The 15,103-nt window shown below is 42.2% G+C and overlaps 1 protein-coding gene across 8 annotated transcripts in view; it reads right to left on the reverse strand.

Annotated features, from left to right (window-relative positions):
* The window catches only part of LOC128762087 (dmX-like protein 1), a 41,246-nt gene that overhangs the window by 13,333 nt on the left and 12,810 nt on the right, over nucleotides 1–15,103 (reverse strand). For all 8 annotated transcript variants that reach the window (XR_008415530.1, XR_008415529.1, XR_008415528.1 and 5 more), the window contains 24 exons: nucleotides 14,303–15,023; nucleotides 13,766–13,887; nucleotides 13,574–13,663; nucleotides 13,191–13,272; nucleotides 12,988–13,107; nucleotides 12,551–12,760; nucleotides 11,135–12,387; nucleotides 10,800–11,073; nucleotides 10,290–10,423; nucleotides 9,972–10,158; nucleotides 9,780–9,890; nucleotides 9,050–9,219; nucleotides 8,362–8,459; nucleotides 7,945–8,110; nucleotides 6,878–7,006; nucleotides 6,621–6,759; nucleotides 5,130–5,917; nucleotides 4,784–4,882; nucleotides 4,294–4,461; nucleotides 3,326–3,517; nucleotides 3,110–3,186; nucleotides 1,948–2,069; nucleotides 701–958; nucleotides 125–336 (listed from right to left, as the gene is read on the reverse strand). Coding sequence is in view for 5 of the 8 variants with exons in the window: in XM_053869932.1 (XP_053725907.1) it covers nucleotides 125–336; nucleotides 701–958; nucleotides 1,948–2,069; nucleotides 3,110–3,186; nucleotides 3,326–3,517; nucleotides 4,294–4,461; nucleotides 4,784–4,882; nucleotides 5,130–5,917; nucleotides 6,621–6,759; nucleotides 6,878–7,006; nucleotides 7,945–8,110; nucleotides 8,362–8,459; nucleotides 9,050–9,219; nucleotides 9,780–9,890; nucleotides 9,972–10,158; nucleotides 10,290–10,423; nucleotides 10,800–11,073; nucleotides 11,135–12,387; nucleotides 12,551–12,760; nucleotides 12,988–13,107; nucleotides 13,191–13,272; nucleotides 13,574–13,663; nucleotides 13,766–13,887; nucleotides 14,303–15,023 (5,922 nt within the window). In the remaining 3 variants the exon portion in view is untranslated. The remainder of the gene's footprint in view (nucleotides 1–124; nucleotides 337–700; nucleotides 959–1,947; nucleotides 2,070–3,109; nucleotides 3,187–3,325; nucleotides 3,518–4,293; nucleotides 4,462–4,783; nucleotides 4,883–5,129; nucleotides 5,918–6,620; nucleotides 6,760–6,877; nucleotides 7,007–7,944; nucleotides 8,111–8,361; nucleotides 8,460–9,049; nucleotides 9,220–9,779; nucleotides 9,891–9,971; nucleotides 10,159–10,289; nucleotides 10,424–10,799; nucleotides 11,074–11,134; nucleotides 12,388–12,550; nucleotides 12,761–12,987; nucleotides 13,108–13,190; nucleotides 13,273–13,573; nucleotides 13,664–13,765; nucleotides 13,888–14,302; nucleotides 15,024–15,103) is intronic.

Consider the following 15,103-nt stretch of genomic DNA (forward strand, 5'->3'; position numbering starts at 1 on the left):
AGAATAATCCCACAACAGGGAAAAAAAAACATGAATAAATTCTTACACATAACTACGTACCATTTGAATTTCGATGGGAAGCAATCAAAAGAAAAGGTTTCTGGACAGGAATGTTTGAGAATACCTTCGCAATGAAATAATCCCAAACGCTTAGCTCGGGTGGAACAAAGCATTCTTTAAAGATAGAGGTAGCTTGGCGGTTCACAACAGGTTCGGATTTTGGACTGGATGGACTCAATTTTTCTGGCACATGTTCATCCCTCGACCTGCTGCGTGAGCGCAGGAGGCGGAACCGTCTGGGCTTCCTGTCGGATGAGTCTTCAATGTTTGGGGAGGCTGGAGAGTCAAAAACAAAAACAATTATATACAATATATATATATATATATATATATATACATATAAACATTTTTAGCTTCCAAATGCAATCTACATCAGATAACCCATTGATTACATTTGTGATCAATGACTTTTAGTTTATTCACTACAGTCCGGGGCTCAAGCTCTCTCTTGCTTCTTTGCACCTTCAATCCCTATGATCAGTTTCTTGTCTGTCACCCTCGGCTCATTACTCTCTCTCCCTGCCAAAACTGAGGCATGACAGTATTAATCCTAAAACGTGCAACATTATGACTTGAGATCCTGTGATGTACGACAAACGAACTTTCCCCTCAAGCAATCCCAGCAACAGTGCTTACTCACCGAGAGGTGGCGTCTCCTCTGGACTGGAAGTTTTGTCAATCACAGGGGTGTGAGCTCCTCCTCCAAACACTGTCATCCAGAGTTTGCCGTTGAGGGGGTGGGCTGCGATGCGAAATAGCTCATTGCTAGAGTGGGTGACCAGGCCGTGAACGAACAAACTGAGGTAGACAGCAGTCAGGATCTCACAGAGCAGCATGGCTAAGCCTGTCTGACTCTCTTCGCCCGCTGAGCTCAGGCGACGAATCATAGAGGTGATACCTGGAGAAAAAGGATTAGAATGTAAACCACATGTACTGCCTAATAAGAGAAATGGCAGAAGTGTATACATACACACACACACACACACACACACACAAAAAAAAAGAATAGCTGCTATCCTGCCAAATACTGTCATCCACATTAAAAGTGGGAACGAGGGGTAATGGTGCACAAAAACTTCTCAGTTTTAAAACTTCTGTTTGATATGTTTTCTTTTAAATAATATTAAAAAGACAATTAGAATGCTGCAGTCTTCATCTAAAACTTTTTATTTAACCAATACTTGATAAAAAAAATATTCTTCATTGACTTTGGAGACAGATTCCGGCAACGCAGGGAAGATAAACACCACTGAATCCAAGTTTGTCATGTGTCTCAGCAGCCCTATTATGTGGTGATGACATCACTCATCTGTCTGACCACCATACAACGTGTGGTACGATGGTCCAGAACTAAAAAGATACCTACAGTGCGAGTGTGGTTGAAGCAGCAGACCTCGTGTTTTGGATATAAATCGTGCAATCTATTTCCTGAACTGGTTAGGTCCTATGGCCAACAGGACCACGTGATCTGTCAACAGCTACGCAATTGGACACGAAACCACCAGCTGGATAACTTGCATTTTGTATAAGTCTTGATGCAGAGGAGACATCATCATCAATTGTTCAGCTGGAGCTGAAGATTCAATGTGGTTGGCATGCAGCTTGCGGTCTGTTGCGTGCATTCAGATTGCAGACCGTGTGAGAACACACATTAAAATTAAACTGTTCTACGATAAATGGTGTTGTACCGAAATGATCCAGTCCGAATATGTGTACCGCTTACACAACTAGTGGGAAGCAACTCATTATACTGTCTGTCTCAAAAACCATGATGAGAGTAAATTCCCTGTTACGTGCCCATTTACTGTTTCCCTTATATTTTCTTTAGAGGGTTCATCATTTAAAAAACAAATACACGTGAGGTCAATATTGCATGACATCGTTTACCAGGCCACTGTGCAGGTGATGTGTTTGGCTGCACGGATTCATCCATACTGGTCATTCTGATGGGCTGCTTCTGGGACAGCAACACACTCTGGTACACGACGCCAGTAAACTGATCCATGTGGCTGTTGGCAATAATGCATAGGGGGATTAAAAAAAAAACCAAAAAACCCACAAACAACCCAAAACAGTTAAAGGCAGCAAAGGTGCCTACAGTCTAGTGATCGATCAAAGAAGTTAGATTGCTGGGCATATGCGAGGAACCAATCATACACCAATCACACTTCAGGCTTGAGACCCAAATGCGGTCAGCAGTTTTATGGAAACCCTAAGACAGTCTAGCACGTGAGGTTCCACCACTCTCTACGATAAACTATTACTTCAAATTAACCCCAACAGTTCCCACTGCTCCTGCTCTGCAGCCCAAGTAGTTGATCACCACAATATGGATTTGTCTGGGCAAACAAGCTTCATGCTGGCATAATATTGAACTACATCACTGGACCAATGATATCACAAGCTCATCACATCATTTCATTTACATTATATCTTATTTTGAACAAAGCTTTTTGAAAGACTTGTGTATTGTCTCAGCAACCTGTAACCTGCTGCAGCGAGGAAGGAAAAACGAGCAAGAACATTAAAGAATACACAATGTATTTATAAGTAAATACACATTTAGAATTTTTAATCATAAGATCTTTTAAATAAGTGCTGAAAAAGTGTGGGCACTGGTGTTGGCGACTAACAACATGGTTAAATCTATAAATAATTAACTTCAGGAAAGAGTCAGTTAACTAAAGCCCAGTTGCCTATTCTAATATGTACATGATGCTAGATAAATTGGGAGCTAGACACACGCTCAATAAAGAATTTAAGACGAGAATCCCTGACAGCCCCAAAACACACAGGAAATCACTTTTGTTTATAATAATTTATGAATTGAGGACAAGCCATTTTTAGCAGGAAGGGGTTTGTAAAGAAAAAACATTTATGCCTGACTAATAAGCTGCACGGAAATTTTTATATCAGCACTGTTGTAACTCAGCTCATAATACATTGTTTTAGGGCGGCTCTAGCAAGACTTCAAATACATTCCAAATAATCTTCAGTGTATCACCATCACATACAATTTGATTACGAAATAAGGAATTGTTCCACTCACCTGTATGAATGTCCATCACACAGACACTGATATATACAGGCAGACAAGGAGGCAGCCAATGTGTGCAACACATATATCTATAAGAGGAAAAAGGGTCTGTTTAGAACGTTAAAAGATGAAAAACTGTCACTGAATTTTCTCCAAACAAACATTCAAATGATAAAAACTCCAAGTAAAAGCTGAAGGTAATTGGGAAAAACAATTTACATTCATTACCTCATTGTTAACAACATCTGGATGAGGAGGAGAATTGAGAGCACAGACTGTGTGCAAGATATCATGGGCCAGGTTGGTCAGGTACACAATAGGATTGGCCACCACTGTCTTCACATTGGCTGTGCAGGCCATCAAAAGGGGGATGGAAGTGGGATGGGAACACTGGGAAACGGCCAGCTGTATAGAGTCATCCTGTTGGAAGATAAAACAGAATTTAGAAGAGGAAATTTGCTCCATACTATCATATTGGGCCCTGAGGCACAGACAGCTACTTACTTAGTATTTCAATTTCCAGGGTGTTTCTGTGCGCTTGTTTGTTTGTGTGGATGACATTTAGAGAGCAAAATAGATCTCAATTGAAAGGCTGCCTTATTCTGTGATTTATGTCGCCTAACAAGATGCTCTTTGAGAAAGAATGCCACAATGGCCTGCAACGTTCCTCACACTTGATAAATCACATCCAGACAAACATTCATAACACAAGTTCTGCACAATGACAGCGGTCACGTCAAAAAGAGAAAATGTATCCAATGACATTGAACACAAGCTGTAGCTCCACAAGCAAGACCAGAGCAAATGTTTGTTTTGTAAATTCAAGAGCACAAAAAATTGACTTCCTGTGCTGTGACATCCAACAACAGTCCCCTAAAAGGCTTGTTCAGTTGTTTACTGAAAATAAGAGTTAACCTTCTAGTAAGCTGCCACAGGCTGGACTTCCCTCTGGACCTGTTCGTAGCAGCACGACCTGTCAGCACATTGCTCAGGGTTGACTTTCACCGGTGAACAGGAACTAGACTTGAGAGCTGCTGGGGTGGGAATCCAGTAGCATCTAACAGTTTGAACCCCATCCATGAATGGCTTGGTATTGTTTGTTAAAAAAACATCAGTGCTCCAAAAAAACCCATACAGAAGTAGCCATTATCTTACAGACATGTACAGTATTACATTCAGCAAACAAATTGATATACCTGGTGTGATTCCTGGATCAGCAGAATAAGCTCCATGCGGACAGAAGCTAGTCCACCACCGTGCGAGCCGTGCAGACTGCAGTAGCTCAGGAACATCCTCAGTAACGGCTGGTTACTCTGAAGCCAGTGTATCCTTCTGCGCTGACCATCATGAGGAGAGTGTGCACTCTAGAATATACCAATCAGTTCAGCTGTGTATTTATCTGGGGTGACTTCATCTTTATACGATGAAGCGTTAAAATTAGTATGAAAAATTATTTTGGAAAGCATGGTATCTGAATACACGGACATGACAATCAAATTTAAATGATAGAGCTGCTTGTTACAAAAGGCAACAGGAGACAATGCTTGTGGGAGGAGCCATGAACACCATGGCAGATGTTCTCATCAGATACGAGGGAGTAGGAGCAGATATGGCCCGCAGCTATCACTGCACATAGCCCTTTTAATTGTAACAACAAGTACCGGATCAATTTCTGTGAGCACCCACCTGATCCTCCTCCAGCGTGCCAGAAAAAGCGGCATCATCGTGAGCAGTCAACTCCGGGAGGCAGGGCTTGTAGCTGCAACAATGCTGGAGAGCCAGCACCTGTGAGAATAAGACCTTCATGTCAATCATGCACAAGAAAACTACCATCAAAAGTTCACACTACAGATTTGATCACATCATTTTAAATGTAAAGCATCCAAACACTGTTAGCCAATTTATACATTTGTTTCAAATGTACAAAATTGCTTAGAAATATTGCATAACTGCATAAGAAAAAAAAAAGGACCAAGTACGCACAACGTTTCAGGCCAAGGGGAAGGCAAGTTCAACTAACTCAAATGATTACCTCTCTTTCCAACCACTGGTAAAGCTGGTAACGGAGCTTTCCTCCTTCCAGTTCATATCCTGTGGAAAGTGTCCTCAGCTCATTGGTCATGATTTTCAAGCAGGCTGTGAACTTCAGCTGGGCCACTAAAATGTCATTAGATGGTAAGATGAAGAGATCACTGTCCTCATTGTCCTCCCCTGTCACTGTCTCCATTAGAGGCGATAGTGCATCCTGACTGTCATGGAACACACTACTGCAGTCTGCTGTTTGACTGTTTTGACCATCTCTTGTTTCCTCTTCATCCTCATGATTATCCTCCTCCTTGTCGCTGTCCCACTTCAGCTCCAGTGACTCCTCTGGAAGTGTGTGTGATGGTTGACTCCAGTCAAAGCTCAACACGGAATCAGCCTGGCTGTCAGAGAAGCTTTCCCCACCGGAATCATAGCCATTCAAATTGGGCTGAGACCAGTCAGGCTCAGATGCATGCCCATTCTTACTACCCGTGCTGAGATCAGAGTTGATGGTAGGATCAGTCTGGGGGAGTTCAGAATGTTTGCGAACTTTAGGCATCTTGGAGAGGACATCAAGAGCTAACATTGGGCAACCAGCTTGCAAATGAGCATATGCAGCTGTAAAAAACAGTCTTCTTTCTCGAAGGCTAATGGAGTCTGCCTGACGCCGCTCAGCTGTCAGGCCCACTTTAGCCTTGTCTGAGGTTCCAAAATGCCGGCGAAGGAGGAGTGGGTGAGTGCGCAGGTATGTGTAGAAGTTGAAAACCTCAGGATTACACATGGAAACACACGATCCTGAAACAAAGACACAAATCACCAACTGCTTTTCAGCATTTTCAGGTGCACTAGTTCAATGAGAATCATTACAAGTGACCAGCAACTTCATTCTTTCTCCTTGTTAGGAAAACATTTTAGCCCATCACACATTGCGTGCCAGTCAATGGGATTTTTATGGGGGGGTGAAATCAAGGACTTCTGTAGATGGTTATTCATGGTTAGTCTCCAGTGGATGGGAATCCACTCTTTTCTCCAGATGGGTTTGGAGACTGGGAGAACTAGTTGCTTATAGAAAATGTCGAGCTAGAGTATCTTTCTTTTTACTTTCAACAAAATATATAATGTACTCAGTAACAGAGAACCCACACAAAACTCATTGAAATTTCTACTTCCTGCAGTGGAAAACTAACATCAGCACTCCTGTGTGTGACCTGTGACACTGGCTTTTATGTTTATATGAGAGCAACATGAAACCATGTGTTGTGAATTAGAGGGAAAAAAAATATATATATAGCTGAAAATAATAGTCATCAGTCTGATTCGCATTGAACTGCAGTTGTGTCTGGCAATCGATTGAAGAGGGATACATTGAAAGTCAATTTCTACAACAGTATAGCACAACTCGCAGCTTAGGTAATGTAGACAATAACAAAACACTAAGTCCATTTTAAGTTTACAGAAGGTTTGCGAGTGTTCAGTTTGACATTTGCAGTCCACCTACCAGCAATTGATTGAGTATCACTGGGCCCCAATGTGGAGACGATAGCTGGTTCCACAAGAAGCGTATCCAAGGCCCTGCTGTAATCCTCCAGGACCCAGTGAGCCATGCTTCGCAAGAATGGATCCTCATGAGCTAGAATCTGTTTTTTTCACAAGGGAAAAAAAGCAAATCAAAACATAAGAAATATAGAGTTGCTCACCTTGATGGAAAAAAACAAAAATAAAAAGATATACTGTATACAACAAAATGATTTGCACCTGTTTGTCTTGGCCCAGTACATGCCGTTGTAGGATCTTTTTGTAAGTGGATGCCGTCTCAAACTCGGACTCATACAATCTTGAGATCACGAGTGCCAGCTGAATGTCCTGCATTTTCTCCAAACAAACCTGTTAAACGGTTTAAGAAAGGCTCTTTAGAAAACAAGAATATGAAAGAAGAAGGCAGTGTGCAACACATTGACCCAGGCAAGTCATTTTGGGTTCTTTAATAATGTTACAAGATAAATAATATTAACTAGGATAACACAGACACTTGTTTGACACATAAAAGTGAGTGATAACTATTTACATATGAATGTGACAATGATTCGTGTCTGCAACTACTGCCTCCATCAGGCTTCATTAGCCTGACCATGACACTGACCACAAAAATATATGCTGAAACAGCACAAATGTTATGAGACCACTTAAATACAAATCATGATATGAAAACAAGACAAAATAACTGCTTTTTTATTTCCAGATCAGGGTAGTGATGGGTTGCTTTGGTGTTCCTGTATTGCAGGAGGTTTCACATAAGTGTGTTAAACTTACAAAATTTTTTAATTTAATGTCAACACTTCACTTCCACCAAAAAATATTCCCTTAAAACACTCCAACAATTTCTCAATGTTTTCATTAGCGCATGCGAGCAATGGAGAGCAATGATGTCAGGACAGATTGACGCATTAAACTGTTGGTGACAAATTTAATAGCCAACAACTTCGACTAGTCAATACAGGGCAAATTACTATAGATTTAGTTTTAAGTAAGACTGAAACATACAGTTTTAAAACACGCAACTGTTTTTTTAAGATGTTTTGGAGACTCCTGGAACTGGTAGGAGCAAGGAATTGTCTGCATTTGCCTAATGGTGGGTCATGAGAACAAGACAAGTGAATCAAAGTGCTTGATAGACTACTCCCCATTAGAAGATTTTCCCTACGGATAAGGAAGGAGAGCATGCAAAAATGAAGCATGTAGCCAGATAAGCAGCCTGACAAATTGCGTTTTTAGTTCGGAGAATCACAGATCCTTGAAAACATTCAAGTCAGTACTTCACTTGCCTCCACGGCATCCTTGAGGGAGCCAGCAAGAAGGAAGAAGGCAGCAGAATGCTGAAACCGCTGCTTGCCCAAAAGAGAAAATGCATTTTTTAGCGCTGCTTTCCTCCACCTGTCTTCGCTGAAGTTGTTGCGGAAAAACTCTGTCATTTTGGCATTTTTCTGAGACCTGTGGAGAATAGATTAACATATTCAGAACAAGACAGGGGAAAATGTTCCAACGCAGCAGTCTACAAAACATAATTTATGGTGTAAATTTTGCCACGTTATCCGTGGGCTATCGAGTACAAGTTCCTTCCTAAAATGATAACTCAATTTATGCAGTGTATGTATGGTATTGTGTCTTTCAGAGGAAAAAAACATTAAACCACCTAAACACATTGACCAGAATAACAATATTATCATAGTAGTAGTTCGTACCTGTACAGACCCCAAACCACCGCTTTCTTCTTCATAGCAAGGTAAAAAAGAGCGGAATCCAAAGGATCATTGTTTCTTTGAAAAGACGCTTTGGCAACCTGTCAAGGGAGAGGGGGAAAAAAAATAAGGTATTCAGCTTCTGTTTGCACATCCTACACACACGAGCCATAATTAGTGAGAGTTTTCAAGCCAGAGCACTTGAAGCAAGAACGAATTTATGTGCATTAAATTCCCAGGACTAGCATTGATGGAGAACTTCAGAAAAATATATGCTGTTGCTTTTTGGTGTCATCTAATGGATAAAGAGACTATCTCTCAGTAGTTCTTAGAAGCAGTTTGTTGTTTCAGCATGGGATAAATCCTGAGCAAATGTGCAACAGACACTCTGTTATACAGGTGGTAACACGCGTTAATTTCTTTCATGTTCTATAACATTGTTGTGACACGGTTTAAAGAGACAGTTAAGATAAATTTAGGTTGAGAAATTAAATAATAAGCTCAGGGAATAATATATTTCATGATAGAATAGTGGTGGCCTGTTCCTTTACTTGCCCGTTGTTTAAAGTCTATGCAAAAGCAGACAAAAAAAGTGAATACACAAAAGTCAAACAGCAGATCAGAGCAATTAAAAAAAAAAAAATTCATAAATAAGAAAAGAAAAAAACAAATACAGTTGTGGTCGTTTTACCTTCTCTATGCACCTGCGAAGCTTATTTGTGCTGCGCAGCCACCAGCCGACCCCCATGGAGCGCAATTCGGGCCAGGTCGGCTCTTCCTTCTGCAGAGCAGGCAGCATGTTAAGCAGTTCCTCTTCTGCTTCAGAATGAAAAGCCCATGCGTAATGACATGTAGACAAGCCTGAAGGGAGGACAAAGGACACCAAAGTCCAATCAAACAATAGTTGTGCACACTCAAACAAATCAAGAAGTAAGGAGATGAATGCAGATTTTAAAACATTATGGATTTTAGGGAAAATAATAGCTCCCTGATAGAACATCCAACAGCTTTGTTCATCAGAGGTGTTTATACACAAGCGTTGACTATGGTGAGGACAACACATTTGTCAGCATGTTTTCCAAAATTATATCGCTTTGAAGCCAGAACATCCACCTTCACAGGCTTCTCATGTTCCTCCAACTGGATGGAGACCAAACCCAAGGGGAAGGATTGTTCCGTCACATTGGCAAGCACATATCTTGTTCTCATGTCAAATGGGCAGAGGAAGTGCAAAGAGATCTGCTTCTAGGAAAACACTGTGTAAATCAATGCAAATTCAGAAATAATTTTGGCCCAGAAATTTAAAGCATTTGTGATTCCAACTTGTGAAAAGATCACCAACACCTTCAATCCACCAGAGCCCTTATATGTAGGTGGCTAACTTTGAAGCGACCTAAATTCAAACTTTTGTCACAGACTACCTTGGCGGAGCAGCTGCGCTCGGTGTGCTGGAGGAAGAGACGTTGACAGGAAGGTGTGGAGCCTGACAGCCAATAGGAACCTCAGACCACATTCATCCAGAGTCTCTCCACCTGGTTTGTTATCAATAATAAAAAAAAATTACTGGTAAAAAATTCAAAGGAAAACTAATGGGAAAATCAAACTTGTCGAACCTTTGCCTTTGTCCTGGTTGTGCTTGAGGTCGGTGCTGGTGGTAGCAATAGTGTCAGCAAGTGCCATGAGCGACATTTGCTCCATACGGGTTAGACCTGGCAAACTGGAGCTGAGGAGGTGGCTGGACAGAACCTGAGCATGTTCAGGGCCAAAGTATGTGGGACTGTACTTGGAGAAGTCTATGACCTGCAGAGAACATGCATTTTAGCCAAGACAAACACTCCAAAATATACTCAATAATTTTGCATTCACACTAATATGTAGAGTCAATGCAAAACTCAGAAAATGAGTTTATAGAGTGCCATATGTCCACTGACCTTATTCCCAGTTTGGTCCAGGTCAGGGTCGAGTGCATCCAAATCTGAGATGCTAGGAGTATGAAATAACTCATCATAGGTGTCTTTGTGGGTGGAATCATGCCCACTATCACCACTTACACTGTCCACTTTATCTGTGGCAGCACAGAAGAGATATGTCATCCTTCATGCGCAGTACTGAGTACTGTTTTTAACAAAAAATTATATATATCTTATAACAAAAAAAAGAATTTGAAGAGAAAGTATGAATCGTTGGATCAAACAATGCAATGTTACGTCCAAGGCCTGAATTGAAGTATTATTATGGTAAATAGTTCACATTATGAGATGAGAAAACAAGACATAAAAACAAAATTAGAAATATGGAAATATGCAAACTGGATGTGATCGCACAAGGAATATTTCAACGAAAGAAAAACAATTTTACACAACAAATTCTACCATAACCTGAATAAAGAGAGATTATTTATACATATTAATATGATCTTTGAACTTTTTGTTTTAACTCACCAGTGGCGCACCCACTCGATTTAGGTGTCATATCTTCATCGGCTGCCAGAAGTGCATACAAGGGCAGAGGAGGGATGGAGCTGATCTCTGTGTAGTCCGAAGTAGGGTTCTCGCCTTTGCTGAAAATCTTTGTGTCTCTGGCAGTGCTACCACCAGCACTGATTGTTCTAGAGCGTACACGCTTCTCTGGGTTTGAATTGGTGTCTTTAAGGGCCACGACTTCTCCAGCAATGCATTTCACCAAGTGGGACAGGATAGCTTTGGCACGATGGACCTTGATAACATTACAATGGCTGTTAGAAGATGCATGACCAAAACTTAGATTTAAAACTTGCCTTCCCCAGATCCATGAGCTCCAACAGTTGCACTGGGTGATATTGTGGTAAAGTGGGAGAGAGATTGTGCGCTGCTTCAAAGAGTCCTGTATCCTCCATTTCTAAGGGCAGATCATAGGCAGTTCTCTTCCCACTGAGTTTCTGAGCCAGACTCATCATTGACCTAGTGAGGGCTTTTTTAGGTGGCGCCAGCAGTGACATAGGAGCTCCGGTACTCAGACTCTCCTCCTGACTTTGTCTCACAGCAGAGATAATGGACGAGACACTGCTACTTATGTCTATTTCTTGTCCCAAACCAGGATTCGGTTTGGAAGGTGTCGGGGGCTGCCACTGGGAGTAGACGTGCATCTCACAGTCCATTCCTACAACCAAGATGCCATCTCGTACCCATGAGAGGGAAACCGGGATGGGAAGGGATCCTTCAACAGAGGAGATCAGATCAACTGACCTGAGCAGCACCAAGCGAGACAAGCTACTGCTGTCAGATGACAGGCCGAGTTGGGGAGGCTTTCCAGAGAGACGTCCATACATGTAAATCTTTGCCCCAAGACCAACGGTGAGAACATGCGACCCATTCTCTTGGGAGACCCAGTCTAAATGAACCAAGCTTTTACCACCAAAACTAAAACAGCTGTCTAGAGGCAAATCCCTATCGCCATTTGGAATATTGCCATTCAGAGAGGTGTAACCAAAGCTACATGTGGAGTCTGAGCCATCGAGGACGATAGTCTGCTCTAGAATCCACTGTGAGCCGCCAGTTCCTTCGCACTGGAAAACACCAATGTGGAGCACAGGCTCCCTTGTGGTGGCCAGACAAGGACTTGAAGACAGCTTTGGATTATTTTGCACGATCAGCATTGGCGTCTGGTATGGGTTGGTCGTGTTCTCTTTATTCGGCAGAAAAGGAGATGAAGCCAGGATGGGAGGGGAAGTCAAAAGTCCGCACGAGGTTTGATTAGGTGTCAAACTGCAAGATGTGTTAGGCATTTGCCTGTAAGCAACAGCGATACGTCCGGTGTGACAGCAGCTGACCTCCATGGGGACACCAGGGACACTAACTGCACTGCAATTAGGAAGACCCTCCTCCACGAGCAGTGGCCACTCCTCCCATTGGTAGACAAACTTGTCCACTGCCAAATTCGCAGTCGTGATGATGTCACACCTCCAGAATCGCACATTTCCATCCGAGCAGGAAGTGGCAAGCAAGTAAGGCACTCTGTCAGCTGGCAGTGAACATGAGGCACTGAGATGACCTAAAAGAAAGAAAAGAAACAGTGGCTCTGAATTTGAAACTTTGCATAGGCCCTTCTCACAGACAAGACAATCTCCGCATAATTATAATGCCACAATTGATCAACAATGTTACGCAGCTGAAAGACAACCATGCAGCAGCCTGTCTGCATGGTTTGGGCTCACCTGCAGATGGTGTAATGGTGAGTACTTCAACTCCATCAGGCAGGGCCATCTCCTGACTATACACCCGACTCTTTACAAGGCTGAGGCGACAGGCACTCTGCAGATTGGAGGTGCACGGTTTATTCTTCTGAGTCACCGGAGAGAACATGTCAAAGCTGAACTGAGAGCTGCTCTGGGTAGAAGATGTGGGATCTTTTTGCGTTGTCTCATCTGGGGTAATGAAAGAGAAGGGTGGAAGTTTAATTATTAAATATGAATCACAAAACAGCATTCACTACTGTGATAAATAAGGAATTTTTATTGCAAGTATCAAACACATTAACAACCTGTCACTACATTAACTTTATGTCTTGAGTATTATTCCCCAGTCCAAAACATTTTCTGCGCAGAGAATAAGAACACACATTTCCGTCTGTCATATTTGAAAAGTAACACACCGATAGTGATTGGAAGAGCCGTAAGATGTAGATGCCACATATGTAAAACTGAACGCCCATTTGGTGTCAGCTCCACAACCACCAGGAAGAAGCGTGCAGAGAACATCAGATTGCTTGAGGCTGCAAGATTAAAAAAATGTACGAGAGAATTGAACAATTAATGTTACTTTGCCACAACTTTAGTATATGAGAAAGAGCCATACTGTCTGGTGTGTTGTTAAACTGCTCATTGCCGAAGATCAGTTCCTCTTCAAATACATGCAAGAGCTGAGTCTCCTTTCCCTGCTGCAAAATGATGTAGCAAACATGAATAACACAGTTTGTAGGCACATGCTCACTGTGCAGTTAATGAGATCACAAAAGTTACAGTAATGTTAAACAGTCACAGGTACATTATCATTTGAATAGTTGACCATATGCTGCAGTTTATAGGTGCATTGCAAGATGCTTCACAAGTTAAATCAAATTGTTTTTACTTTGTTACAGTAATGTCCTTGTGCAACTTTCAGTCGATGACCATCCTCAACATCCAGCTACAATGGTAGGAGATGGACATTCTTAAGAAATCTTGTTTCCACACACTTACAAAATCAGTGATGGCATCCAGCTCAATGATGCATCCAGGTTTTGCAGTCGATTGTTGACTGATGATGTTGAAAACCTCCCCGACGTATTTCTGCAATGGAATAAGCAGTACAACAATAAACAATGGCTCCAGGAGTCATAACCGTGACGAGGACATGTGACTTGATTGTTCATAGAAAAAGGCAGGACTTACTGATATCTCAGGATTTGAGAGTTCACTGAGCAGTTTCTTGGCTTCAATAACAGCCTGATACAGCCTGAGTGAATGGCCGTCACTCGCCACAAAACAGGCGCTGGGTGAGTTGCAGTACACTCCTAAGGATAGTCCACAATAGAAGGGATTTTAAAGAGCAATCACACAAACTAAACCTTCATGCATACACAAGGTTTGCTTCTGGCACCACTGACATTTGGTAACTAGCAATTAAAACAAAAAAAAATAAAAAGTTTAAGATTATTATGTCTCTGCTAATGCAGATGCTCCAGTGTATAGTATCAGGACTGTTTTAGAATTTGAAGTTATGGCTATTTAACGAACAGAATTGACACAGCAATTTGCAGACCTTGTGAAGCATTCTTTGTCACACCACTCTATTGCCAGCACCGTTCATGGCTCTCTGTATGCTTCTCAAAAAAACTAATAAGTGTCCTTAAATTACAATGAGCAAGTTTTTATGATGAAAATGCTAGTAACCAAATATGTAAAAAGACTGTGCAAAACACCACTTACCCAAACAGCTGCTTGGAATCAGAGTAGGAAGCCAGGCTACGTTTGAGAAAGCTGAAGCATGTAGAGAATTGATCCGTGCTAACTCAGACACGCCACCTGATAAAGACAGCGGCCCCACAGGATCTACTCGCCACAGAATCAGCTCACTGTAGATGGCATTAGGATCTTGGGAGATCACACCGAGGGACGCTCGACTGGACCTTGATCCACGGGCAAGTGACCCTGAATCTGAGATGCCAGAGGAGTAGGCCTCAGGAGGGGCTAGGATGCTTTCTGCATCTGGAGTTCTCAAGGCATTGTGGTGGGATGTGGTGAGCAGAAGAGGAAGTACTGAATGACAGGCCAGGTCATTGAGGTGGAAGCGATGACCACAGTACCGAGACTTATGGGAGACACTCAGCACAGTGGAGAAAGCAGAGTCCTCGGCAAAGCTCACAGCCCATTGGTTCAAGGAGCCATCGGCATGTTTGGAGATCATCAGCACGTTGGGGGTGAAGATGCTTAAACGAAGACTGTTGCACATTGTGGACTTCCCCTGACCTCCATAGCTTATCAGTGCAGACTTTGCTTGTGCCTGCAATGTGCTTCCAGGATGTCTCTGCCTGCCATGTTGGATTGCCAGGTCAACGTTCTTGTTGCAAGCATACATGACTACGCCGTGGCTCAGGGAGATAGCATCACCTGTTGGGAACGCGACAGGGATTCGAGACACAAAGGAAACCTGTGACAGAAGAAGATGAGCTTTTGTAACAACACTCATCAACAGAGAAAGGGCACAATCAAGTTCCAATTTAATCCTCA

Source organism: Synchiropus splendidus, chromosome 7, assembly GCF_027744825.2.
Source record: "Synchiropus splendidus isolate RoL2022-P1 chromosome 7, RoL_Sspl_1.0, whole genome shotgun sequence".
NCBI classification, from domain to species: Eukaryota; Metazoa; Chordata; class Actinopteri; order Syngnathiformes; family Callionymidae; genus Synchiropus; species Synchiropus splendidus.